This window comes from Pichia kudriavzevii, chromosome 2, assembly GCF_003054445.1.
Source record: "Pichia kudriavzevii chromosome 2, complete sequence".
Classification (NCBI taxonomy): domain Eukaryota; kingdom Fungi; phylum Ascomycota; class Pichiomycetes; order Pichiales; family Pichiaceae; genus Pichia; species Pichia kudriavzevii.
This window is the reverse complement of record NC_042507.1, coordinates 2,161,432-2,188,066: the sequence shown is the minus strand read 5'-3', so window position 1 is coordinate 2,188,066 and position 26,635 is coordinate 2,161,432. Positions and strand designations below refer to the sequence as shown.

Here is a 26,635-nt window from a genome sequence, read left to right as displayed (position 1 = left end):
GTACTTTAAATTTGGACTTCGTAGATTGCATTGGCAACTTTGACCCCCCATTCCCAGTCATCATCTTCAATCATTTCTGAAGTCCCATCGGTATTGAACAATCTGATTCTCCTGACATTTTCAGTTGGCCACTCTTCAATACGTGATTCAAAGTTTAAGAATTTCACATACGGTTGGAGCCATGCATTGACAGCCTTTCTTTCACAATCGGTATATCCTTTGTGCATATTGAAGAACCAAACAGTAAAATCACCTGCATGTGGAACCTTCCAATCTTTTTCCAGGTGCTCATCGAGCCATTTTGCCCTAAAACTGATCTTGTAACGAAAGATGTCACTTTCGGGAAATCCTGCCTCAACTAAGTTGTTGAGAAATCCTCTAGAGGATGCATAAACCTGCCCTTCACCAATAATTGCGCCATATTTAATTCTCAGTTGCTCATCCAATTCTTTTCCTACGAAACCTTCAAAGTCCTGTATGTTCGCTTCATATAGGTCGAGTAAAGTAGGGATAACGACTTTGGGATAGTAATTTTCAACCTGTACAGGAAGTTCTTCGATAGTTTTAGGGGTATTAAGCAATGAATACTTCAAACATTCATTATCCACCTCACCATTCAAAATCCGAACCCCCTTTTCTTTAGCTAAAGCCCCAAATTTCCCGGTATAAAAGTCTTTGATTATTTCCGGCGAGATAAAGTAGTCATCTGTTACTGCTCGAAAGGTGTGTAAGTCTAATGTAGGAATAAAATCTTCAATAAAATCGGTGTCTAGTTCTCTTAGCCTTCGTAATTTCTCTGCAGATGCACATGAATACGGAATATTTAACCTCTGGATAATTTCGTCAAATTGTTCTTGTGTTTCATCTACACTCTTCGGTTGGATATAAACCAAGTTGGAGAAGAATGCTGCTTGTTTAATTATCTGGGTTATGTGCGGATTGTACAGCTCGTAAGCTAGTTGAAAGAAAGTGGAGTACGAACCTGCAGAAATTCCACCGACGGTTATCTTCTCTGGGTTGCCACCAAACTTGGGAATGTGTTTATATGTCCATTCTAATGCTAACCTCTGATCCCAAAACCCAAAATTTGAGTTTTTCGGGTTTTCTTCAAGTAATTCTCTTGACGATAAGAAGCCGAACATGTTCAATCTGTATCCTGGAACTACCAAAATAAATTTTTCTTTGAATTCCTCGTCATCAAAAAATTCGGCAACGTTAAATGAATCGTTATTTGGAGAATTATACTGCAACCAACCACCATGTATATAAAACAAAACAGGCCATCCATCTGCAGGCTTGTGTTTATCTGATGCAGGAACGAAAATATTGTTGTATTGAATAAATTCCTTGGAAGGTGACTTAAAGTATCTGAAATGTGGATTTGCAACTGCCGGTTGTGGACATTTCAGCCCCATTTCAGTGTAATCCCCAGTATAATCAAAGTCTTTGGGTAATTCTTTTGGTAATGTAAATCTTGTTGGTCCTTCACAAGGATAAGCATATGGCACCTGGCAAAATCTTTTTACGGTTATGTTTCCGGTTCTTGGATTCATGATTTGAGATCCTTGGAAAGTCCCCATAGAAGGGATTTCCAAGATATATGGAGAGTAGTTCCCTGTCGATAGATTTTGACCCATTATTGACAGCCTCTTGAAGAATAATAGGAGAAAAAGAGAAGGATGAAATCAAGACTGTCTCCATTATAGCTAGATATCCTTTTTATTTACGGAATGTTCCACTTATAAACAATATCTTCTTGGGAAGAGTGTTATCATATCTGTAAACTATAAACACTCCAATACTACCATTTCATAGAGCCGCAATCAATGTTTATGAGCGCACCAAAATATAATAAACCCGCATGACATCTTGGGAATTCGCAACTGATATGGCCATGTTCAAAAAGCTCCAGTCATTTTTCAACCTCTTTTGTTGCAGTTAACAAGTTCCATTTCTACGAATACCGTATTTTTTTTGCATGGTACTATACTTCGGCGGCATAAACTCGATAATTACGTACACACTGAGGTAAATAAGTCAGGTGTTTGTTTCAGATGTATGAATCAGATGTATTTCGTGGTAGCAATAAGAAAAATGTATTCATAACCGCAGTCCGGTCTTTTCGGCGCCGCCAATCCTTTTTGTAGCAGAGCAATTAGACCTGTATTTCCCTTTATATGTTTCTGCTGTTTTCTTTTTTATTTATCATCTAACTTGATAACGGTTATTACCCAAAGTCAATTAACTTTTAGTGTTCTTGTGTTTCGGTGAAAAGTTGCTTACGGGGCTGAAGTTTTCCCGAACCAAACAATCAAAAATACTCAAAAATGTAAATAGCCTGGGGTAAATTTATCGACTAGTGTATGACAAAAAAAGCACAACTAGTATGCTTTGCTATCATAATCTGATAAAGCTATGATTGTTGCTCATGCCGGAGAACAACAATATCAAAGCCGCTCTGTACAAGTACATTTCCTACAAAATGTCGAAGCTTTACCGGTAAGGTATGGAAGATTTTGTGGGCAATGGCGTATGATTATTTCATTAAATCCCTAGCTTTTTCTTTGTTAGCCATTTTGTTATTAGAAAAAGTATTTGGAACAAGCATTGTTGCTTATTATAGTTACAGATAATAGATTTAAGAGGGCACTGTGAAGAGAAAGAAATATTTCTAGCAATAGTTGGCTTGGTTTTTTACAGTTACACTATAATTTCAGTCCCCAAAATGCCTTTTTCGTTCTTTGAGAAGCTCCGAGATATATTTTAGTTAGTCAATTGCTGATCTTATAGTCATCAGTCCAATTTATGTATTATAAATTAAAGGCTTATCAGGTCTTGATATTTTAATGTATGTTTTTTTATATTCCCTTATGTAGTTGCTGGACAAGGTGTTCTGTGGTGGTGCTCACCTGATGCCACAAATTCATAAATCACTATTGTGTTGCTGGCCAATTTAGTTTATTTTATATATCAAACATAACTGAGACAACGACGATAGGTTCAGAGAATAGCTTTTATAATTTATGACAAGGATAAATGGCATAATCATTTTATTGTTGCGCCAAATTGACAGTTAAACCTAAACAGAATCATTTCCAATAAAACAGAAACTATATATAAAAGTAAGTGGAATAACAGTTATTATCTAGATGATAAATTGTCTAGGTGAAAGCACCTACATAATGTTTTGAGGAATGCAGAGCCGTTTCAACAGTTTGATGTTTTCCTTATCCATTCCTCCCCCTAAAAAAATTACATTCGGGTGATTAAATGTTAAGGTTTTGTTTTTAGTTGTGTTCATGTGCAAGCAAGTGACTAATAATAGCAGAATATACATCCATTGCTGGATTTTGGAATACAAAGGTACCGGTTATGATTATTTAGATGATAACCCTAGTTTTGGCTGCTTTTTTTCTGCAGGTTAAGATCATTGTGCTTCAACTGGTTTCTCAATAACCCATTCTTCCTATGGCAATAGAAAGGCAGATCATGGCTGTTGCATTCTATGTACTATCGGTATTGAGTTAATAGTAATTATCGGTACACTCATTCTTCAAGAGAATAAAAATGGGATTAAATGATAATGAAAAGTTTGTACATAGCTTGCCGTTTTATAAGATAATGGAACTGTAGACTTCACAGACCTTTAAAATTTGAAATTAAGATACTGGTAATAGCTTCATATTCCCTCATATGTGAAAAGTCCCATTTACCCACACAAATTTTTTCGAGTGTTTCCATTAGTGTATTATATTATAGAAAAAAATACAATTTAAACCATTAGTTATTATTAATCGTTATTTACTTTCCCCGTTTCCAATTTTTCCCCCCATTCCATCAATTCATAAATCAAGCTCAGATTCGGACTGATTTGTGGAACAATTTCCTTTAGTCTCCTATAAGCATCGTTATAGCCAGATCTATGTATTTTCATGAAATAGGCCATAATCAAAGATGCAGATCTACTAACGCCGCACTGACAATGAATTAATACCTTTTTATTATTTTTAAGTGCGTCATCTATCAACTGCGTTAGTTTAGGAAAGTCTGAAGTTAACCTTGAATTGTGAGTCCATGGAATAAAATAGTATTCGATGTTTTTATGAATTACTGAGTTATTGATTTTCTGAACCTCAGAGGTATAATTTTTGATTTCTTGGGCAACATTGATGATTACATCAAAATCTGTCACCTCATCTATGGTTGGCTCTGAATAAAGAAACAAGTTTGGTTTTAATACGCATATTGGGCCATTGGGGTAAGCATATTTGAAGTTTTCTAGATCTTGACTAGCAGGCTCTGAGAAGGAATGCAGTATAGTTTGTGGTTTAATCTCAGAGGAGTACGATTTTGTGTGCATCTTAAAGTCCAGGCCATTCGTACCGGATATAGAGAGTGGAGACGATGACATTGGTGGGGATGAGGCCATTGACGATATTGAGGACGAGTTCATATGATACGAATTTTTATGGTCACTAGAATGCACTGGTTTATCTGGATCCACCAACCGGCTTGGTTTCTCCAATGGGAGAAACGGTATAAACGATTGTTTTTTATCCAGTTGCGACATGTTCCCATTACTGTAAAAGTTCGTATTGGTACCATGCGGTTCGACAATATAATCACCAAAGGGAGAAGGAGCTTTGCTTCCTACGCTTGTCAATGGCGCCGTATTAAGATGACTGTCACCACCTATTCCATTCGTCGGTATGCTCAAGGATAAAGATGTATTGCTTCGTCTCTTCCCCGATTGAAACTTTGATGGCGGTGTGTAGTTACCACTGTTACCCAGCTGGGTGTGGAAAGATGTATTGACTTGTGGAGTTGTAGGAGAAGTTAAAGCTGGGATTCTTCTGAACATTTGGTTGTTAATAGTCTGTGAGGAGTTGTTGTTGTTGTTGTTGTTGTTGGTGTTGTTGGTGTTGGTGGTGTTTGTTGGTGTTGAGCTCCGACTTTCAGCGGATTGTAGTGACGATGACGTTGACAGAGAATGATTGGAAATTACTTCAGAGTCTATTTTTGGTTCAGGGGATGAAATGGGTATAGAATTTTCTTGCTTGCCCTGTATGGGATGTTTCTGTAGATTCAACTGTAAGTTTTTCAGGTTCTTCGTCCTCCTCGTGGGAGAGATGTGTGAGACATGGTCTAGGGGATCCAACTCGGAGATTCTGTTGTAGGTGATACTATTGACTCGATCAAATGGAGACGAGGATTGAATAGTAGTGGGTTTGGGGTTGAAATCCGAGGTTTGTATAGGGGGGACTTCTTTCGTCTTGTGTAGAAGCATCGGGTTGCTATGGTTGTCGGCCATGAAGATGACGGCTCTGGTTTATTGATCTGAAGTGTTATCCACTAGCTGTTACTATTCTCTTAGTTTGGGTAGACTCGAAACCAAGAAACGAGCTATTCTAGGGTCGTCCTAATCTTCAAGATTAAATTTAGCAACAATTGGTGAAAAATGAGAATAAGAGAAAAAAAAAAAAAAAAAGGGGGGGGGGAGAGGAAAGAAAAAGGAAAAGCTCGCGCGTTTCGAAAATGCGCCTCAACAACAACATCAGACAAAAAGGGTAAACACTGCAACAAACAAACGGTTTTGTCGCTTTTCGAGCGTGGTGATGCAGCTGGTGAAGGTGCAATGTACTGACGATGGCGTGGAATGAAGTGGGTTGCAGGTACAATGTTTTTGAATTCTATTATAAATTTGGAAAAGCTTATTAGGTGTTTGTTTGTTTGGTTGGTTGGTGGGTTGTATATGTATTTTTTTTTATAGTTTTTCGTTGGTTGTTGCTGGCCAGTAGTTAATTATAACATGTGAAGCGGCTGGTTCCCATACACGCCATTCCCACCTCTTGACTTCTTATCTATAGAGAGGCTGGACGCAGAGAGAGGACACTTCTCTGCAACGAGCCGCCGGCCGGAATTGTAGTCACAGAGACGTCACGCTGCTCGAGGTAACGAACACACTCAACAACACTGCCACCAACACCAAAGTAAATGTCCTTTGCCGCCAAAAGCGAGATACCCTTACTACGGGTGAGCTCAACCATCATCTCGCTGATCACAGGCAGAATGTGTGGAGAGTAGATGGTTTCACTAGTGAGAACTACATTGTAATCGATGTCGATGTGCGGCAAGAGATCGACAGCAAGATCCATAAATTGCCGACTCCAAGACCCAGAGATGAAGCTGATCTCAATGTTCTCCTCCATCAGCCATTCTTGGAACCTAACAATCATGGGGAGTGTGACATCTAATTCGCCCTCCCTGATATTTCCCTCCAACCCATTTCTGCTCTGTAACTGATACAGCTCCTCATCGGACAGGATTCCAAATGCCCAGTTGATCAAGATGTTAGGTAATGTGACCAACCTTAGAACATCGAAATTGTAGTCACTGAGTAGAATTTTCACAGGTTTGGAACTCCTGCCCAATTTCTTCTTCGTTCTATGCTTGTAGACAGTATGTAAAAGATATAACGTGGGTAAAGAGGTACCACATCCAAGTTCAATTACATTGACATTCTCCTTACCTTCCTCCAGAATACGTCCAAACTCTCCTGATCCGTGTAAGGTCTTGATGATGTCAAACGAACATTCCCAGCTCTTCAGTCCGCCCTCATACACCCCGTTTTTCAAGTCTTCGCCGGTCTCACCTATCAAAATATTGAACTCTTCACTGTCCAGGGCTTTATTGACGTTTCTATCTTCCATCATCAATTGATGTCTAACATCGTATAACACTCGTCTCAACAATACAACCCCGCTGGCAGCTTCCACCGGTTCAAATGTAAAACGGGTATCAAGACATGAGCTCTTGAGAAGCTCCTCCATCGTGTGTGACTTTGCACAATGTCCATTATCTTTTACATTGTCTATAGGGTTGACAAAATCATTTTTTTGCTCAATATTGAATCCACCTTCTCCTTTATCCTCAATATCTTCAGTAAACCCAAATGAAAATCCCATTACAATACAATTTTTCTGGCCTTTAGGGTCTCAAAAAAAAATAATAAAGAGCTAACAGGGTAAAACCAAGTGCTTGTATATAATGCTGAAGGAGAAAGAAGGAAAAAAAAATGAAAAAATCTTGGAATATTTTCATCTCAATCATCTTACGTAATCATTGTTGATCATTTGAGACTTTGAATATTAAATATTGTCACCACTAAAGCAGTAACCCACTTTTCTCGGCCAACTGTCCTAAATATATCTTCAAGGAGGCTCTATCTTTGCAAAAACAATGCCAGCTATAGATTTATCAGAATATAAGGAGTACACGTCGGCAAGTTTTAATAGTGCACAACATGCCAATAAGCTACTTTTAGAAACTAATGATCCACAAGATTCAACAATAGATCTAGACACTGCAATAAAACGTCTTGGATTTGATCTAAAAGATATAAGCTCTAAAATTGAGGAGATGATGCAGACGAATACCAGTACTTTTGTTAAGGAATTCGAAAAAGTGGAACAATTAAAAGTAAAAACTGAATCTGTAAAGCCATCAATTAATCAGCTAAAGCTATCGTTTCAAAGGTTAAATGATGAAATTGTTAAGCCTTACAACCAGTGCACTAATCTTCAAATGGCATTGAAAAGAATCCATCAAACTAACCAGTTATTGAGATCACTCACTTATGCAACTCATCTACTTGCTAAAATTGAAGAGCTTGACAAATCTGAAAATGCATTGGCTACTAAACCCTTTAAAACATTAAACACTTTGGCTTCTCTTTTGCGTGAATTTAGTAACTATATTAGAAAGAGCAATTTGGGTATGATTAGAATAATAAGAGACTATTCCCAATTCACAACGATTCTAATGAAAAGGTGTGATACAGTCATCCAGTATCAGACTAAAAATTTATTGAAGTTCCCAATCCAAGAATATGTTAATCCAGCACACATATCGACAAATAATCCCGAAGAGAAATCTCTTTTCAATATCATATCAGCATCTGTCTCCTTGGACATCAAGAAGGCGACTGCGATTATTGAGTTATTCTACACCGCAAGTTCAAAACACTCAGTAAATTTGATTTTGAGAAACTTGAATAATACCAAGTACTTACCTCCTTATATAAGGTCACTGGAGAGACCTGCAAAATTAGTATCACAGCTTGAAAAGGAGCTGAAGGCAATTAAAATGAATGATGCTTCGACAAGTTTGTGGAATTTCCTACTTGATGACGAGCCATTCGTACTATTGACCAGAGATGAAATGGAAAACATTAGCTTATTGGATAAGTTTTGGAGAGATGTAGCACTCGGCATTGATTCGGGCGTCAAGGAAATAGTAAATAAGGGAGGTCCAATTGTTAATAGCTTAAAAAAAATCAAACCACAATTGGAACTAGAAGTTACTAAACTTGTTACAAGTTCTTATGAAGAATACGGCTCACAAAAGGGGAAAATTGAAACCAGAATGATGGTCAACTCCGTCACCAACTTCGAGAGGAGAAAATGATGAAATACAGGCCTGGAAGTTTTACCATAGTATATTCTTAGTGTATGATACATATGCAAATAAGAAAATCTTTGCAACTATAAACAGATCACTCAGTTCTAAAAACAGGTTTTCCGGGTAGCTTGGAGGTGGCCTTATTGGAACTCCTGGATACAGTTCTAATACGTTTGGTGTTTTCCCCAAAGAATGATTTTTTTGGTTTTTCTTTTGTGAAATTAGATAGCTCTCTATACTTTCTTTGCCTGGCTCTCTCTTGGGCAAGTTTTAAGTCTTTTTTCCATTTTTCCAATCTTTCTTTCCTGAATATCCTTGCATCCCTTTTCTTTTTACCAGGTCTTTTACGTGACTTTTTTCTGGAAGCATCGATTTTATAGTATAAATCAATCTTTGCATTATATTCCTTTAAATCTATCAACTTGTACTTAGATTCCACAACAAATTCTTTACTCCATTTCAAAATGGTTTCACCATCTACCGCCATAGATTCCATTTTTCTATGTTCGTCTTCACCTAAAGTTGGGAAATAATATGACAAAGGTCGTGCATTAGCATTCAGCTGATGTACTAGATCATCCCATTCTTTTTCCTGGTCCTTTGTACTTTTAAATTCATCTCTCTCCTCTTCAACCGATACATCGTCTATTTTCACCTTCACTAAAGATGGTTTTGCTTCTCTGGCATCTTCCTTTGTATCATTAGACGTAGAAAACAGCGGGAAATATTCCACTTTCTCCTCCTTTGCATATTCACCGCTTTCAACCTCTGTGGTATCGTTATTACTGCTATGTTCAGCATCTTCAACATCAACAATTTCGAAATCAAAACCTGGAGGAGGAAGAGTGTAATTTTGAGGCTCTGAATCGGAAGAATTAGTCAACTCATCATTGTTGTGATTGGAATTAAAGTCATCATCAAACAACTGTGACCTTGAAACCGTCTTTAGATCTGACATACTTAGGTGTTGAAGCCGATTGATTACTTTTTTTTGTATGTCCTTTTCATCATCAATAATGAAAATCAACACCCAAAACGAAAAAAAAAAAGTTCAAAAAAAATCATTTATCCTAAAAGAGCGTCTCCAAAGAATGGTAAATTATGAGCAAGAACATAACCGTTCTACTTCCGAATCAAATAGGCCAATGTCGGTATAGAGTATAAAGTGATTAACATGCTGTTCAGACCTCGTCTCAAGAACAGGAGCTTTTACAAAAAAAAAATTCCAATATACTCAAAAAAAAAGTATGATTATCGACGTTTATACAAAATAAATAGGGATAGAAGAATAGATGAATAGATGGACAGAAGGATAGAAGAATAGAAGAATAGATTGATGAATAGGTGATGAATGCAAATTGAGATTATCTGTAAGGAGCATCAGCGTTAGCAGCATATTGATATTCTTGCTCCCACTTATCACCATTAGCTAACAACTTTTCCTTGTTGTATAGCAACTCCTCTCTTGTTTCAGTTGCGTATTCAGCATTTGGAGTTTCAACGATTGCATCGACAGGGCAAGATTCTTGACAGTAGCCACAGTATATACACTTAGTCATATCAATATCGTACTTATAGGTCCTTCTTGAACCATCGACTCTCTCCTCGGCTTCAATGGTAATTGCTTGAGCAGGACAAATGGCTTCACATAGTTTGCAGGCGATACATCTCTCCTCTCCTGAAGGATATCTTCTCAAGGCATGTTCACCTCTAAATCTTGGAGAAATTGCACCCTTCTCGAATGGATAGTAAATGGTATATGGCGCTCTGAAATACATTTCCAAGACAATGTACATACCCCTGAACATTTCAGCCATAAGAAACCATTTGGTAGCCTTTGCCAATGCACTTTCCTTTGATTCTTCCCATGTCTTTGGCTTTGGGACTCTGAAACCCTCTGGTCTAGTTGCAATACTTGCACCAGCAGTGGCATTAGCAGCCTTCAAGAAAGATGCGGTAGAAAAAGGTCTTTGAGACGCAGAAAGAATGCCTCTATTCAAAGAAGATCTTAAGAACATGGTGTGGTGTGTGGTGTGGTGTTGTTCCCGATTACGGTATGTCTTTCAAAATCAAAGACAGGTCCAATTAACAAGTGTCTTTCTTCATTCATCATTAACTCAATTTCCACATTTCCAAATTCACATTTCCTTACTGTTTATTCGCTAAACTAAGTTTTCAGCTAATTTGGGTCAACAAAGAATCACGACGCGTCGATTTTATTGTTTTACCTCTTGGAATTTTCAGTGGCAACCTTTTTTTTTTTTCTTAATTAAAAACGACGCAGGAATTTAAGCTGTGAACATCTGTATATACTGTTTTCCACCATAGTGGATTGTTGAAAATTCAAAGACTAACGCAACAACACAGCAGTTACATCTATCTACAATGTTCAGACAATCACTCAGATCATTCTCCACCTCCTTCAAACCTAAGTTTGCCAAGATGACTTTAATTGGTACTATTGGTACCGATTTACAAAAGCAAACAACTTCCACAGGTAAGGACTTCGTCAAGTATGCAATTGCTGTCAATTCCAAGAGTAAAGGCACTGAGTCTGTTTCTTGGTTCAACATTGCATGTTTTGCTCCTGCTCAAATTGAGTTCATGGAAAAATACTTGGGCAAGGGTGCAAAAATCTATCTCGAGGCAGAGGCAAAAAATACAGCATACGAAAAGGAGGATGGCACCAAGTCATTTAACTTAATGCTATTTCAATCAAACTTTGAAGTGGTAAAGTTCCCAAAGAAACAAGAAGAATAATTCAATTTTAGTTTTGTCATGAATTGATAAACGAAAATGAATAAATACAAAAAAAAATTACTCAGATAATACTACATATAAGAATCTATGTTTACTTTTAGTTTGTGTCTCTCGGTTTTATACACTTGCAAATACCAATGTGATATAACCTGGGTTAATTTAGATTCTCGTTGTTTGTATATCATGATCCTGCTGTATTGATATCTTTCTTGATGAGACTTCCTTCCCTTTTATATACTTCCTTCCTTCATAAATGTATATTATTTGCCGAATGTATGACCAGTGTCTTAATCCCTCCGTGTATCTTTGCGGAAATTAAAAATACCTACGTGGAACCTTTCTTATTATAGATCAAATAGAAATTTAAAGAAGGAGAAGTCGGTTGAAGTAATTCAACTACAAAACTAGTACAGGACGAACTGACATGTAATATAAACAAAAAAGAAGTACCACGCCCAGGTAGTAGGATTCTAATAGTATAAATATTTCATCTCGTCAATCTCTTGAGTACTCAAGCGGCTCTGTGTTTCTCTTTCCACCGCTTTGGCAGCATCTTGCAGCTCAATCATAAAACTTTCCTCGTTATAGAGGCTATCTCCTCCCTCCAGAGTACAAGGAGTTACTGGTGTGTGAATACTATGTTCAAAGTCTTGTACGATTTCCCTCGCATTTTCATCAACCCTGAAATCGTCGCTTATACCCATTAGGCCGTGATTAAATGAGCTGTAGAATTGTCTCCTGTTGCCTATATTTTCATTATTATAACCCGGTTTCAATGATTCAATATCAGAAACTACTTTCTGGGTCTTCAAAGTATAATCATCATCATCTGTATCATTATCAAACACATCCGAATTACAAAAGGCATGAAAATAGATACTTCTATTGTAGAGTAAACTGTTGCCAATAATCTTGTCAGCATGACGACCTACCCATCCACAACATTTTATAAGGTACCTTCCTCCTGAAGTCACCTCCAAAAAGGACAAATACATGCTTTTTGCTTCTTGTCCAATGCCAAACAAAAAAAAACTGATAAAGGAGATAGTAATCAAAACCCATTTATTGATGTCTGTTGAGGAGATGTGTTGTAATTTAAAAACGTAGCCCCATGTTTTGGGATGGATTTTGTCCTTATCATAAAAACTCCCTTTTTCGACATTGATATTTGAGCCTAGAATAACAGAGAAAACTATCGATGTGGTAATGACCATAACACAATAAGCTAATAATCTAACAAATTTCTTAACAGATAGACCTGAATTTGTGCAAACAAGAATTTCCTTGGCAGCTTTTCTTTTCTTGAAGAACAAAACTAAAGTAGTACCGGAGACAACTGTTCCGAGGAAACTCCACAAAAATATCCATAAATAAAACGTAACAATCGAAACACCATAATTTGCTAATGCCGGTGAACAGCCTGAATATTGATTAATTATGTACCTAGTTGTTTGTGCAAAGTAAGTAGCTCCCGACACGATAAAAGGAAAAATAATTGAACAGAATATTTCTACAGATGGTTTAACCCACTTATTACTGAACCAAAAAGTTGTAGCAGAATTTGTTAGAAATATAACCAATAAGTTCAAACTCACACATGTAATTGAGGAGGAAATGCCAACTGATATTGCCAGTTGAAGTCTGATCATAATATCGCACCATCCTTCACCATTCCATGCATATGCATAATTCTTTCCTCCCCAAATAATAGCACCTACAAAACCATTAATCATCATTAATTGCACGTAGGCAAGTAATGTGATTGCGGGAATGTTTTTGGATTTTATGTGCCATACCAGTGGTGGTATGTTCAAAAAAAAACAGATAAAGTGTAGGGAAATAAAGGCAGCCTGTAGTCCCATATTATGGTCTTTATTTTCTATTGCTAGAATAGTCAGATCTGTTGCCTCTTTTGACAAATATGTAAAGACAAGAAGGATTACTACAGATGACAAACGACGCCCTTCGTTTTCTTCTTCTTTGCATGAAAAGTGATTTATTCATATATTCTTGTTTCATTTGGATAGTTTATCTAAAAAAATTTGTATAAGATAGGTATGGATGCTCTTCAGTGTGTCTCACTTAGTGGCCTTAACCTTCCAAATTGGGCAATGCGTAACTTTTTTTTTCCTTGCTATCCTCTTCTTGAAAAAAGTTTATCATCACCTTGAACCTATAGTCTCCTCCACTTTTGCCTGTATCATTTTCTTTTATGCTCCAGTATGACGGATAATACAATTAAAAATATTATGAGAATCTGGCCAGTAAATGCAATAAAAGACCTACCTAACCATCTATCAAATTGCGCATTGGTCTTTGCATGAAGCTTGAAATCATAAAAGCTTCTTCGATTTACTAAACGTTGCCTATTTACGTCTTTTTGTAGCTCCCAATCATTGATTCGATTAGCATCAGAGAAGGGGTTAGCAAGACCTGATCCCAGATTATTCGTACTGCTTTGCTCGTTAATACCTGAAAGCGGGTGGTCTTCTGAAACAATTTGCTCTTCCTCAGAACCTTTTGATAGTTGCGCAATTGCTAATATTTGTTGTCTATACCGAATAATAGCATATATCTTGATAGCCCAAATGTAAAAGTATAGTGGTGGGAAAATTAAACCCAGAATAAAGATCTACCAAGTGTTAGTATCCAAGCTTAAAATTTTGGCAAAGAATGATCTTGAGAGATTTAATACGCACCTTTCTCATTTTGCCAACTACTGGTGACAGGATTTGGCATGCTTGACACATACACCTCGAGTTATTTGTAGTAGCTTTTTTCAAATTCAATTTATGAACATGGTGAAAGATAAAGTTCGTTTTCTTTATTTGCATCCTTTAAAATGGAGTCGGATACTAAACCTAGTAAGACCTAAGCTAAAACGTCTTCACTAAAATGTCCGTAAATATTTTTAGTTTATCAAGAGTGATCCTAGAAATGTTATATCCATATTTCTGCCTAAACCATAACGAATTTCCAAAGACAAAAAATCTGTTTCGATTTTAAGAATTTCCTTATTAGGCTTCCACAATGTTAGGTATGTATTTTCAGTTAACTTACATATGCATCAAGTATCATGCTGGCTCATTTCATCTGTGTTTTACAACCTGTGAATCTCAAATTGTGATACCCACGAAAGAGTATAGAAACGCAGGATTTCACCCACAGTCCACAGTCCGTTTGCTATTATACTTCTATTATTAAAACAAATACTACTTTCTTGATCTTCCACCCAGACATTTATCAATGTGTGCACTGAACCGGCTTCCAGCAATCTTTCTATCACAATTTGAACACTTAAAATACAGATCTTGTGCAGTACCAAGAGTTAATAACGAAGCCTTGTCGCCAAGTAGTTTTCGATTGGCATCTAATGCATTGACGTAAATATCTTTTCCATTTATGACAAATTGGAATCTTCCAATATCAGGCTCCGTATATCGTGAGGTGTCTTTCTTTTTATAGTTTTTATTGACTTTATTCAGTTTATTGAGTTTAGTGTGCTTGTGATGTTTTATATTATCAATATTGCCGTTCTCATCAGCAGCATCTTCTTTGCCATCGGTAGTATCATCATCAATATTTATGGGATTGATCTCGCTATTTTCGTTGCCAGCGTCGGTCTGGCCAAAGGATGGCGGATCGTGGAAAATAGGAGCCCTAATTGTGCCATAATCTTTACGGGTGAGTTTTTCATCCAGTAAAGAACGTGAAATGACGTTGTGTATGATCTGTTCCAGCATATCGTCAAGGACATTACCACAAAACGTAGCATAAGACATCATGTTGTCTGAGGTTAGCATGCTTCAAATTTATTCAGCGGTTTTAGCTTTTACTTTAATCTCTGGTATACTGAATTTGGATCAAAATTCATCCGATTAATGAAATGTTGGTGTTCCTGCGTGTGTGAGGGAAGAAAGAAAAGTTGATTTTCATACACGCGGCAAGCCCCTTATCCTATAGAAATACGTAGAAGGCTGATGTCTTTCTAGGAGAACTCTCTCGAAGTAGAAACATCACATTAAACAAGATTCCCTTCGGAAATGCAAAGCTTAACAAGTGATGAACTTATGTGCCGCTCAGCTTCTGTATCCACATCTGGAGCAACACCAATGGTAAATGATTACTCAAGGTCGAATTTAAGTTCATCAGAGTCTTTCTTAGAATCTCCTCTTGGAACACCACTTTCAACAAGAGGATCCACTCCCTTGCCATCATCTTTTGCGAGGGACGCTATGGAGGCTGAGTTTTCAGACGAAAGTGATGATGAATTACAAGATTGGTCTATGCTAAATAGCTTTTCAAAGAAGGGTATGAAAGACATGGAACCATTATTAACCGATGCCGATATTCATCAATTATCAGCATATGATCAGAATAAACTTAACAAGGCTAGGAATATGAGATTTAATGCGCTAGCAGTAAAAAGAGGTGCCATTGTGAATTTGGAGAATTTAAAGGCAAGTACAATATATATAAATAAAGACGATCATAATGACCTTTTCATGCTTCAACCGAAAGGGAAATTTTTAGAGACTATGGGATTTATTGACAACCAAAATGTTTGCCATTTTGGGTTTGAGGAGGTTTTGTATCTAGTTGAGAGGGGTAGTTGTATGTTGAAATTCTGGGATCCTAATAACGGTGAAAATAACAAGATATATGATAAAATGCCACCTCTGAGCTTGCAAGTAGCTTATTCTATTTTGGTTAAAAGTGAGGAGCAGTTGACCCAGTATCTAGTATATTCTATTCTAAAACGTGATGGCTACATCATTACAAGACATGAAGAATTTGGAGGATTAATATCTGGTAAGAAATCCGAAATACTCAAACCTGCAGATGAACTCTTCAAGAACGTAAGAATGAGTTTTTGGACTCGATTACTAGTTAGTGTATCTGATTTTTTCGGTATTAGGTTCCCATTCAAATTGGCTTTTTCATATTTCAATATTTTCACATTTTTGCATTCAAAAATATGGAAGCAATCCATGAGTATCTCCGACCTTCCCAGAATACAAGCTGACATTAATGAACCAAGTAAAGTGCATAAAATATCATTTAATGTTTGGAAGCCTTCTCCAAACTTTAAGAAGAAAAATCCGCCTTTACCTGATTATCAGATTTCGATATTTAAAGCTGCTGAGAAAATACCTAAATACTCTGAAATAAGATCTTTACTTGAAAGAGCAAGATCAAACCCTGATACTTACAAGCCAAAACCAAAGACCAGGGCCAAAAACAAACAGAGAGATGAAGATAAGAAAGAAATGGGAAAAACTAGGACAAAGTCTCTCGATTCAAGCTGGGATTATTCTAAAGGCATAGACATGGCTGCACTCAAGTCTGACCCAAATAGGATAACTTTGGCTATAGTTGATAATACAACGGTGAATTTTATTACACTTTCCCACGTTAGTTTTGTCGCTCAAGGTCCTGTTTGGAGAGATCACTGGGTTACTTGGCGTCCACCTGCACGTAAAAATAATAAACGAAACACGAAAAAAAGACTGGATAAAAATCCCAAACAGCTATCGATCAACACCGAAGAGAGTAACCTTCTTTCACGAGGAAGCGAAAGTCAGAAATTACAAATGGATGCCAATTTTGACGAGGTTCCTGCCACAGCCCCTTTTTAAAAGAAAATGCTATATAGTTTAATATTTGAGAATTCATTCTGCTTAATCACGATTTTAATCCTTCCATTATATAATAACGCAAGAGATTTTGTTTCCTAGCAGAGGGAACACCAAAAAATTTAGCACCGGTTGGTTTCGATCCAACGACATCAGGGTTATGAGCCCTGCGCGCTTCCACTGCGCCACGGTGCTTGTTAATGAAATGTTCAGGGCTAGGTGTGAGGTGTCGAAATTATTTTCTAATTTGGGATGTTTTGATGGTTGAATCTTTTTAAGAATAATCACTAATTTTATCAATAGCTATAGTATTGTACGCAGGAATGATAATTGTGATACACGTATTAGTAAGTACGCAATAGGTGTATAACCGCGCGATTATACAATGGGCGTGGCGGAAGTTAGTCGTAGTAAAAGTAGTAATAGATTTCTCTCTTCCTCCTTCTGCTGCTTTCACTCCCGATTAGGAGCTATATCAGCTATATCAATTCTATATAACAGGATATTGTCTGTCTTATATACTTCACGCCCGCAACCTGGAATCACCCTCAGTTGCTACTCTTTTTCGTATAGCAGACACCTGTACGAGCTTATTACGTTTTAGGTCTTTATTTTTTACTGTGCCAGTCCTGTCATAGCCCGTTGACAAATGATAATTAATTTATGCCAATGACAGTGTCTCCGACGGCTTCTCTATGCCTATGCTCTACATGATCAACGGGACTAACTTTCTTTGCTTTCTACTCTGGATACTTGACCCTTGTTAACTTCCCTTATTCTAAAATCGAAATCTTAACATCAGTATGTTATCGTCTATCTACTGGCACTTCCTTTTTTTGGAACACATGCTGAAAAATCCCTTTCCTAATTTGTAGAATGTTATAAACTTGATCCTCCAAACTTAAAGATGTCAGTATTTAAAAAATAGTTGTACTTTGAAGAAACAAACAAGCAGAGGACTTTCTGCAAAGACAGGTGAAAAACTTAGCCCCAATAAACACGCAAAACACAAGATAGAGTTGACAACGGAATCCCTTCTATCTGTAAAGAGTAGCGATTATTCATCAATAAGCTATGATAATAATTACTTTATAAAGATAAAAGTCTATAATAAAGTAGTTTAGACAGATGTTTTGACGCCAGTAACATAATAGCAACAGAAGATGAGTCCAACTTGCAGGCGTAAGATATCAAAATCAGACAATATCTTGTTGGCTCAAAAAAAAGATGAAATAAGTTGCATAACTTTTAATCGGAAATTCAAAAATAGAGAGAAATCTACTAAACTACTGACTTTCTTTACGCCCATTGTTTACTTTTGCTTTGATACACTTATTGAGTATTCATTGATAAATGCACCCTATTTATCAATGTTAGCGACAATGTTATAGCTATTGATATGATTGGCGATTATCGTTAAAATGATTCAACTTATCAAAACATCCCAAATTTGGAAATAATTTTGAGACCTTGTATTGGTGTTTTACAATAATGAAATTTGTAAGAGATTAAAACAGATTCCACTCTTTTTTCCATATTTCTTAACTATGCAGATGTTTTCTAGAGGTTGTGAAAATTTTACAAACTACTATTTCTACTCCAACAAGATTATTGGTATGCATAAATCTATTTTTTTTATACTTCTCTAATATGATTAGTTTATAAGGCATGGAACATCGAAAAACGAAGCGAAAATATATAATAAATGAGGCTCTACTAACAAGTGTCTCAATAGGTAGTACTGTGCTAGTTTGGAGTTTTGAAAGAGAATAGCAATGATTTTCAATGTGATTCGGAGAAAAGAGCGTACCACTTTAAGCTACTAAAAGTTGGTACTTTTCAAAAAAAGGGACTATCCAATCAACGTAATTTTATGTTATTGTATGTTTAATACATGTGATCCTACTAAGTTTACGGAAACATCTTTGGTTAACAAGAGTAAGATCCTTTAAAGTGTAACTTTATGCAAGTTTTTCCTTTGTAAGTTTAACAGCTTTGCGTAGATAGTCACTAAGTGTTGAATATAAACAGTAAAAAAATTCTTACTTCACTTTGAAGTTTTTCTAATTACATTCACGAAAAAACCACGAGTTTATACTAGAGATAAACATCAGAACTGAATTCGGGCACTCAGTGTATATAAAGATATGAGCCGTTGGCTGGCTTGTACACCTATATAGTTTTTCAATAAGCCCCAACTAAGCTCTTTGCTACTAAAACTTTTTGGAAGACCAGTCAGGTGGAGCAAAAGCTTTTTACCCTTAATGAGATCCCTTGAAGAAAGGATTAAGGATATAATTGTACAAAAAGCAAAAGTTTATTTAAAGTATTGTAGTCTAATGTGAAGAAAGAGATTCCATTTAACCTAAGAAAATGACATGCCTGCTTACATATTAGCCGGATAGGCCACACAGAGCCTATTTTTTTCTCAATACTTTGTACGCTGTTCCTCCCCACATAGTGTTTAATTACCAGTCTTTCTCGGCTTAATACCCCAAGCCTCTAGTGTTTGTGGTTAACTAATTACATCAATGAATGAAAAAAAAAAACAGCACATATATCTATATATTCATACTTTTTTTCCCTAAAGATTCTTGTATGTGTATTTCAAAAATACTCCCATTATTAGAATTTATACGAGGAAAGAAAGGATTGCATGAACATAGACCGGTTTCCTTTCAAGAACATTTTTGAGTTATATTTACGTGAAGACCACTTAGAAATAATAAACCAGAATTCGTAAGACATGCATTACTAGCTAATCATGTCGAAAGAGTAAGACAAGCATAGAAACTTATATCATGACACCATTTCACAATGATTAGGAAAATTGGTCCCCTAACTATGCGCAACTGACGTTTGTAAAAAGCAAATAAGAGAGAATTGTATACCGCTTGAATTGTTCTGCAAGCTCTTCACTTAAAAACTATCAGTCAACTCAATATTTTGCAAGTCACAGGGAAGTCCGAATTCTCGGACCATGTCTCAGTTCCGTGGAAGCGGCAGAAAATCCAAGTTTCTAGTAGAAGTGTTCGCGTTTGAAATATTGCACCCTCTTGTATGTAAACAATTGCAAAGGTTCAGTCAAAGTTATCTTTTAGTTTAGGTAGTGTATGTTGGAAAACTCAGTGGGCTACTCTACGGTTGAACCAATATAGTCGATGAGTCATACTGCTGAAAAGGATAACTACGAGGAGCATGGGAAAGAAGGCGCTGTAAATATCGAAAATAAGAACGTTTCTGACTCGATTTCTTCAGATGAAGAAGTTGAAGAACTTTCAAGTTTCGAAATATCAGATAACGGGGGTCATTCTGAGGACCAAAAAGCAAGTGATTTGGATTCAAGTATAAGTGATAAAAATGGTAATACCATTGATGAGTCAAGGAAAGAAAAAACTGAGCCATTTTCTCATTTTGGTTCTAATTCTGAGATACCAATGATGTCAACACCCAAGAAATCTAGGATTCATCATCATATTTCTGATAGAGACAATCCTCCTGCCGATATTCCACAAAGCATCAAAACAACAGATTCAGCTAAAAGATGTGCCACATTGTCTAGTGATACGTTTGAAACCCCAAAAACAGTAGATACTCGCACTTCCACAATGACATCAAACACCCATCTTGATTATAATAATATGAATAACGACCTTAATTTCTCAGGAGCTGCAGTTATCAGAGGAAAACAGTCTAATGATGTAGGTAAGCGAAAATTTCTGAACAAATCACCTCAGAAACGTTTGAGTAGGCAGAATAACTACGATACGTCCTTTGATATCAAATCTGACTTCAATCAAAGTCCGATAGAAAAGTTTTTTGCTAAACTGAACATTGAAGAAGATGAAACACAGGAAGAGAATGTCAACAACATAGCAGCTGCAACAAAAGAAACGTTTGATTTGCAGAATCAGCTTACAAACTGCAAAGTCCAGATCAAACTATTAAATGATTTATTAAGAGACAAGCTCTTCAACTCTTTAACTAACGGGGTGAATAGGGACGAAATGTCCGAAAATTTTGAAAAACATGTTTTGGACACTATTGACTATAGATTCCACACTTCTAATCTGAATGAACTACCAACTGATTATGCGGCGATTACAAGGGAAAACCAGTCCTTAAAGGAGAAGAATGAAGATTTACAACAGAACTTGGAAATGCTAAGAGAACAGTTTTTGGAGCAGGCTCACAACCAGTTTGATTGGCAGAATAGAATAAACAAGGTTATATCCAAGCTGAATTATAATCAGCAAGTGGAGCCTTCTAATAAAATAAACAATTTTGAAGATATATTGATGTCTCTTGATGATCATATTAATAAATTAATAAGTACTCAAACTAAACCTGCTGCTGCAGATTCTATGGACCATCTTAATAATCAAGATACTCAAGTGCCCAATAATTTATCTGAACACACTTCAAGGCAACCTGATATACTAGAAACTTCAGACAGTGTATTACTTGAGCGCTTGAATAAATACAAAGAACAATTGGAACATTCAGAATGTGAGAGGAAAAAATTGCTGCAGTTTCAGAAAAAGCTACATCTACAAGTTGAAAGGTTGCTTATGAATGAATCAAATTTGAAGCAGCAAGAGTCTGAACATAAAAGGCTTTTATCTGATATCGAAAGGAAATACTCTACATTGAGCCACCAAAACCTTGAGTTGCTTGAAAATAACCGTAATGAAAAAGCTGCTTTAAATGAAATTATTATATGCTTGAAGAACTACCATATAGTCTTCATCGATTTGCTGAAAAAGGTAATCGATCCAACTTCCACTGGTAAAATACAGTCTGCGTTGGACGCATTAGTTGGACAGAAAGACTATAAACAAGTGCTGAAGATTTTAACAGTGACTCAGAATTTTGAGATTGAATCTATCTCAACAATTCTCAAGAACTATGAGGCGATAGTGAAGGAAAAATCCAACTTGATATCAAATAACAGCGTAATTCTTGACTTGAAATCTCAGAATAACATATTGAACAGAAAGCTTTTGGAGTTGGAAAAAGCTAGAGCTACTGAAACTTCACGAGTAAAAGAACTTGAATCCCAAAACTCGATACTTAAAGATAGAATGAGTGAGAAAAGTGATATCGTGTCTCAATTGAAACAATTGAGACTGGATGACTTGAATACAAAATGGAAGACTGCAGAGGTGGCTCTCAGTCAAACAAAAAAAGGTGCGATGATGAAAATACATGAACTAGAACAAGAAATCGAGGCTCTTAAATCTCATCTGAAGGAATGAGTTATAAAAATGGTGGTGTTTATACAATTTCCTGTCACAAAAATCTATGATTGTTGTATATTTTTTCTTCGAGAATACCTAATATAAAAAGTATATATTAAGTGAAGTACAAGACATCAGAGAACATACAACTTCTATTTCTCCATTTCTTCATCGCTGCTACTATCACTATCACTGTCACTATCACTTCCGCCTTCGGCAGCTTGTTCTGCAAACTTCTTTGCTTCATCAAGTAGCTCTTCCGGAACAAACTTGTGGAGACCGTTGGTTTCAGACTTACTCACCCATGTGATTTCTAGCTCGTAATCTTTATCCTTGTTGTCTTCATGAACGAGATGTATAATCCTTGCTGCTTCTTTGACAGCCTGCCTAGCAGAAATATTTGGCAGATCCAACTTCTCCAACTCTGCCTTAGCTGCCTGTCTACCTTTACCAGTAGCAGCACCTAGGTATCCCCAGTATACACCACTTGGTTCAAGCATATATAAGTGCGCCCCATCATCATCGACACCACCGATAATTGCGTTTATACCAAACGGTCTCACGGAGTTATAACAGGTATACGCTTGAACGTAATAACCTAATCTACTTATAAGTCCTTCCAATCCCATTGGTTCCTTGTATAACGATTTAAAACTTTGTGCTTCATCTCTACCTCTGTTAACCAAATGTCTTCCATCTGGTATCAAGCCAGAATATACAACGCCTACGTGTCTATCAATGGATTGTATTCTCTTGTTTTTACCTGGAACCAAAAGTTTAGATGTAATTATTTTCTCAGTAGCCAGAATGACACCATCCTTGCATTTTATACCAATCGATGTTCCTGCATTTTCCACCGCTTTGGAGGCATATTCCACCTGAAAGTTTCTTCCATCAGGGGAAAAGACAGAATTCGATAAATCATAACCAGTACCAATAGAAGTCTATAAAATGGAAAGTAAAATGTTAGTGTATGCTCTTGATTTGTGCGTCATATTCTTCGATGCTTTACCACATACCATTTTTCAATATTTAGACGGGCTTGAAGAAGGTATCCTGAACTATTTGGATAGTGCTCGTGTGTTAATGAAGGAATCAAATTCCCCGATTTTGCCTTCGTTGGCATGTCTGCAAGTTTCCAAGTGCGTGTAAATTTCCACCGCGGCATGTATTTTGAGGTTTGATGATAACTTACTTTACTGTTTGTACAGGAATGTCCATAAGAATTATTTTGCAAATTTCTATTAGAAACATTTCTTGTCCATTGATAACATTTCTTGTGTTTCCATGACAATTGTACGGGTTGTTGTATGTGGTGACGAAGGAGTAGGAAAGTCATCGCTTATTACAGCTCTTGTGAAGGAGAGATTTGTACCGAATATTCAACATGTCATTCCTCCTATAAACATTCCACGTGATTTTTCGGATAGCCGTTCCTCATTGAACTCAACAATTTTGGTCGATACGTCTGCTTCGAACCTCTCTTCTCTACAATATGAAGTTAGACAAGCAGATGTGATTTGGCTAGTTTATTCTGACCATTACACTTATGAAAGAATCTCCTTATATTGGATCCCCATGTTCAGATCTATGGGCGTTAATCTACCAATTATCGTTTGCAACAGTAAGTTAGATCTTCAGACGTCTTCAGATATCTCAGTTGCGCTGAATGAAGAGTTCATGCCACTGCTAAAAGATTTCAAAGAAGTCGAAGCGTGTATCAGGTGTAGCGCAAAGGAGAACTACAATATCAACCACGCATTCTATCTATGCCAACGCGCAGTTACACATCCACTGTCACCCCTTTATGATTACAAAGACGCATCTATGAAACCTTTAGCAATAACGGCCCTGAATCGTGTATTCTATTTATGTGATAGAGACCAGGACGGATACTTATCAGATGAGGAATTCCTACGCTTACAACAAAAATGCTTCCACAAGTCTATTGATATAACTGAGCTTGAAACAATTAAAACTACCCTAAATAGTTTAATGCCCGATTGTGCAGGTGAAAAAGGAATAACGGCAAGGGGATTCCTTTTATTGAATAAGTTTTTTGTTGAATCGGGGCGACATGAAACTGTATGGGGGATCTTAAGAGCTTTTAATTACACAGACTCCCTCTCAATCGACGAAAAGGTTTTATATCCAAAACTTGAAATTCCAAGGTATTCTAGTGTGGAATTGTCTCCTCTGGGTTATAAGTTTTTGGTGGATTTGTTTCTTTTGTTTGACAAAGACAATGATGGTGGGTTAAATCACCATGAACTCGAAAGGCTTTTTTATCCTACTCCAGGAATACCGAAAACATGGAAAGATACGAACTTCCCAAGAAGTGTTGTATGCAATGAACAGGGATACGTGACGCTTCAAGGATGGTTGGCGCAGTGGTCAATGACTACCTTTTTAGACCATAAGATTACATTAGCATACCTTGGGTATTTCGGTTTTGAATCCAATACTTCTGCAGCATCTACCTCTGCGGCGTTGTACATAACAAAACCTAGAAAGTTTAAGAAGAGGAACGGCAAAGTCTTCCGTGCTCCAGTGATTGATAGGACCGTTTTTAACTGCTTCATAGTGGGTGCTTCAGGCTGCGGTAAGACTTCATTACTGGAGGCATTTTTAGGGAGATCATTTAGCAATGCGCATTCACCTACTATACAGCAAAGTTTTGCTGTAAACAACGTAGAGCTGACCGGAGGAAAACAATGTTACTTAATAATGGAAGAGTTAGGAGAGCTTGAAAACGCAATTTTGGCAAATAAGGAAAAATTGGATTTTTGTGATGTCCTATGTTTTGCATATGATTCGTCTGACCCTGAATCGTTTCAGCATTTGGTCGAAGTCAAACAAAAGATTGCGTATCTTGATAGTATCCCATCAGTTTTTGTGGCACTAAAGGCAGACCTTGACAGACAACAGCAGCGATCAGATTTATTGCCAGAACCGTACACACGTACGTTGAATATATCTCCACCCTTGCATATATGCTCATATTGGAACTCTTCGTTGAATGAACTTATGAATCATATTGTTAAGGCGGCATCGAATCCACGTATTGCTACTCCAGGGCTAGAACCGGAGCCCACCGAACAAGAACCTATGATAAATCCGTTCACCATAGGCTGTGGGGCCATTGGTTTCATGGTGATTGTGTCTGCATTGTACATGCAAAACTTTTCGAGGAGATAATGTTTCAGGATTCGTAAACTAGCTGTTCTCCTATCCTTTTATCTGTGTATAGCGTTTACTGTAATATTGTAGAGTGGGTAGAGTGGGAATGCCCAAATAGGAAATTTGTATTTCTAAAACTATTGAGTACGTCTTTCCAAGTAGAATTTTCATGTTTTCAGGTCAGCCTGCGTTTGTTTTGTAACATCAACTCCATCTCAGGTCTATTAATAATCAATTAGATAATATCAAATACTATGTCACTATTGACATATGTGACTCTCTACACTAGCATTGTAGCGTTGTCATATGTTTTAATTTTGCATGTAGGAGCTGAGTCAGGAAGCCGGAATGAGCCAAGTGTTATCAGGATTCGATTGAAGAAAATCATAGCCGTTTCCATAGCTAATTTGATTATAGCACCAATAGTGTTAATATATTGGCTGAAACTGATTCCAGATTTAAACTCGTTTTTCCTAATTATGGGATTCAAGAATATATTTAAGGTGAAAAGTTTAATTGAAGTTCAGAAGACATTGTCGTTGTTCATGATTTTATTTATTGGTCCCCTATCACAAACGATTACAGATTTTCGTTTGGAAGAGCATTACTCATCTTATATTGAAATCGTTAGAGACTTGCTTTTTGCTCCGATGACGGAAGAGCTTTTCTTTACATCACTGGCATTGGGTTCTTTTCTATCTTATGAATTATCAAAGCAAGCTGTTCCAGTATATTCACCTACCGTGTTTTCAGGTGATAATTCCATTGACCCTTACTTAAAGTTGACTCCGTTATTATTTGGCTTTGCTCATCTACACCATGCAATCGAAATGTTTAAGTCATCAGTGCCTATCCTGCAGATAGTTATTATCTGTGGTTTTCAGTGTCTTTATACTACACTTTTCGGATACTTAACTAATCTCATCTTTGTGAATACAGGAAGTATATGGTGCTGTTTTATTGCTCATGCGTTTTGTAACTTTATGGGGCTTCCATCATTAAATATTGAAGGCAGTTTATCCAGGAAAATAAGTTACTGGTTTTTACTCGTGTTTGGGATTGTTGGATTTGGTGTTTACTTTGACAAACTTACCTATGATCACGCAAAATAGAACAGTGTAACTTTTATAGGAGAATGCTTTTTATTGTGGTTGGCCCAACTAGAATGCCTCTTGTATCTGTTTCAAACAGTGAAAAAACAACATCTGGATTATGTTTTTTGGTACATCAAAGACAACTTCCTCACTTAGAGAGTAGTTTCTGTTCATGTAACTTTCTAGGGCCGACTGCATCTAAACTTGGTTCCTGTAAAGTCACTTGACTGAATAGCGCAAGATGACATAAACAAAGCTGGCCAGG

At 36.8% G+C, this 26,635-nt stretch overlaps 15 protein-coding genes and 1 non-coding gene across 16 annotated transcripts, besides 2 other annotated features; 6 read left to right on the top strand and 10 right to left on the bottom strand.

Moving 5' to 3' along the window:
- Positions 1–5: 5 nt before the first annotated feature.
- Positions 6–1,637, bottom strand: C5L36_0B10270 (uncharacterized protein; the record flags this gene model as incomplete). The annotated part of the gene is made up of 1 exon (XM_029465409.1): positions 6–1,637. The coding sequence occupies one exon, from the start codon at positions 1,635–1,637 to the stop codon at positions 6–8; it is 1,632 nt and encodes a 543-aa protein (XP_029321268.1).
- A 2,153-nt stretch (positions 1,638–3,790) lies between these two features.
- Positions 3,791–5,311, bottom strand: C5L36_0B10260 (uncharacterized protein; the record flags this gene model as incomplete). The annotated part of the gene is made up of 1 exon (XM_029465408.1): positions 3,791–5,311. The coding sequence occupies one exon, from the start codon at positions 5,309–5,311 to the stop codon at positions 3,791–3,793; it is 1,521 nt and encodes a 506-aa protein (XP_029321267.1).
- Positions 5,312–5,861: 550 nt separating this feature from the next.
- C5L36_0B10250 (uncharacterized protein) lies at positions 5,862–6,965 on the bottom strand (the record flags this gene model as incomplete). The annotated part of the gene is made up of 1 exon (XM_029465407.1): positions 5,862–6,965. The coding sequence occupies one exon, from the start codon at positions 6,963–6,965 to the stop codon at positions 5,862–5,864; it is 1,104 nt and encodes a 367-aa protein (XP_029321266.1).
- Positions 6,966–7,239: 274 nt separating this feature from the next.
- On the top strand, positions 7,240–8,466 carry C5L36_0B10240 (uncharacterized protein; the record flags this gene model as incomplete). The annotated part of the gene is made up of 1 exon (XM_029465406.1): positions 7,240–8,466. The coding sequence occupies one exon, from the start codon at positions 7,240–7,242 to the stop codon at positions 8,464–8,466; it is 1,227 nt and encodes a 408-aa protein (XP_029321265.1).
- An 88-nt stretch (positions 8,467–8,554) lies between these two features.
- Positions 8,555–9,418, bottom strand: C5L36_0B10230 (uncharacterized protein; the record flags this gene model as incomplete). The annotated part of the gene is made up of 1 exon (XM_029465405.1): positions 8,555–9,418. The coding sequence occupies one exon, from the start codon at positions 9,416–9,418 to the stop codon at positions 8,555–8,557; it is 864 nt and encodes a 287-aa protein (XP_029321264.1).
- Positions 9,419–9,824: 406 nt separating this feature from the next.
- C5L36_0B10220 (uncharacterized protein) lies at positions 9,825–10,478 on the bottom strand (the record flags this gene model as incomplete). Its single annotated transcript, XM_029465404.1, has 1 exon — positions 9,825–10,478. One exon carries the CDS (start codon positions 10,476–10,478, stop codon positions 9,825–9,827), a length of 654 nt encoding a protein of 217 aa, XP_029321263.1.
- A 367-nt stretch (positions 10,479–10,845) lies between these two features.
- Positions 10,846–11,220, top strand: C5L36_0B10210 (uncharacterized protein; the record flags this gene model as incomplete). The annotated part of the gene is made up of 1 exon (XM_029465403.1): positions 10,846–11,220. One exon carries the CDS (start codon positions 10,846–10,848, stop codon positions 11,218–11,220), a length of 375 nt encoding a protein of 124 aa, XP_029321262.1.
- Positions 11,221–11,690: 470 nt separating this feature from the next.
- Positions 11,691–13,082, bottom strand: C5L36_0B10200 (uncharacterized protein; the record flags this gene model as incomplete). The annotated part of the gene is made up of 1 exon (XM_029465402.1): positions 11,691–13,082. The coding sequence occupies one exon, from the start codon at positions 13,080–13,082 to the stop codon at positions 11,691–11,693; it is 1,392 nt and encodes a 463-aa protein (XP_029321261.1).
- A 338-nt stretch (positions 13,083–13,420) lies between these two features.
- C5L36_0B10195 (uncharacterized protein) lies at positions 13,421–14,054 on the bottom strand (the record flags this gene model as incomplete). Its single annotated transcript, XM_029465401.1, has 2 exons — positions 13,421–13,852; positions 13,920–14,054. 2 exons carry the CDS (start codon positions 14,052–14,054, stop codon positions 13,421–13,423), a joined length of 567 nt encoding a protein of 188 aa, XP_029321260.1.
- Positions 13,915–13,919: a sequence feature (splice site used in CBS573).
- Positions 13,968–13,972: a sequence feature (splice site used in CBS5147).
- A 378-nt stretch (positions 14,055–14,432) lies between the features above and the next one.
- On the bottom strand, positions 14,433–15,023 carry C5L36_0B10190 (uncharacterized protein; the record flags this gene model as incomplete). Its single annotated transcript, XM_029465400.1, has 1 exon — positions 14,433–15,023. The coding sequence occupies one exon, from the start codon at positions 15,021–15,023 to the stop codon at positions 14,433–14,435; it is 591 nt and encodes a 196-aa protein (XP_029321259.1).
- Positions 15,024–15,263: 240 nt separating this feature from the next.
- Positions 15,264–16,859, top strand: C5L36_0B10180 (uncharacterized protein; the record flags this gene model as incomplete). The annotated part of the gene is made up of 1 exon (XM_029465399.1): positions 15,264–16,859. The coding sequence occupies one exon, from the start codon at positions 15,264–15,266 to the stop codon at positions 16,857–16,859; it is 1,596 nt and encodes a 531-aa protein (XP_029321258.1).
- A 120-nt stretch (positions 16,860–16,979) lies between these two features.
- Positions 16,980–17,051, bottom strand: C5L36_0Btrna5M. The gene has a single exon. It is a non-coding gene; the product is annotated as a tRNA-Met (tRNA).
- A 2,966-nt stretch (positions 17,052–20,017) lies between these two features.
- On the top strand, positions 20,018–22,114 carry C5L36_0B10170 (uncharacterized protein; the record flags this gene model as incomplete). Its single annotated transcript, XM_029465398.1, has 1 exon — positions 20,018–22,114. The coding sequence occupies one exon, from the start codon at positions 20,018–20,020 to the stop codon at positions 22,112–22,114; it is 2,097 nt and encodes a 698-aa protein (XP_029321257.1).
- Positions 22,115–22,248: 134 nt separating this feature from the next.
- Positions 22,249–23,118, bottom strand: C5L36_0B10165 (uncharacterized protein; the record flags this gene model as incomplete). Its single annotated transcript, XM_029465397.1, has 2 exons — positions 22,249–23,040; positions 23,116–23,118. The coding sequence occupies 2 exons, from the start codon at positions 23,116–23,118 to the stop codon at positions 22,249–22,251; spliced, it is 795 nt and encodes a 264-aa protein (XP_029321256.1).
- Positions 23,119–23,383: 265 nt separating this feature from the next.
- Positions 23,384–25,294, top strand: C5L36_0B10160 (uncharacterized protein; the record flags this gene model as incomplete). Its single annotated transcript, XM_029465396.1, has 1 exon — positions 23,384–25,294. One exon carries the CDS (start codon positions 23,384–23,386, stop codon positions 25,292–25,294), a length of 1,911 nt encoding a protein of 636 aa, XP_029321255.1.
- A 236-nt stretch (positions 25,295–25,530) lies between these two features.
- Positions 25,531–26,388, top strand: C5L36_0B10150 (uncharacterized protein; the record flags this gene model as incomplete). Its single annotated transcript, XM_029465395.1, has 1 exon — positions 25,531–26,388. The coding sequence occupies one exon, from the start codon at positions 25,531–25,533 to the stop codon at positions 26,386–26,388; it is 858 nt and encodes a 285-aa protein (XP_029321254.1).
- Between the last annotated feature and the right edge of the window lie 247 nt (positions 26,389–26,635).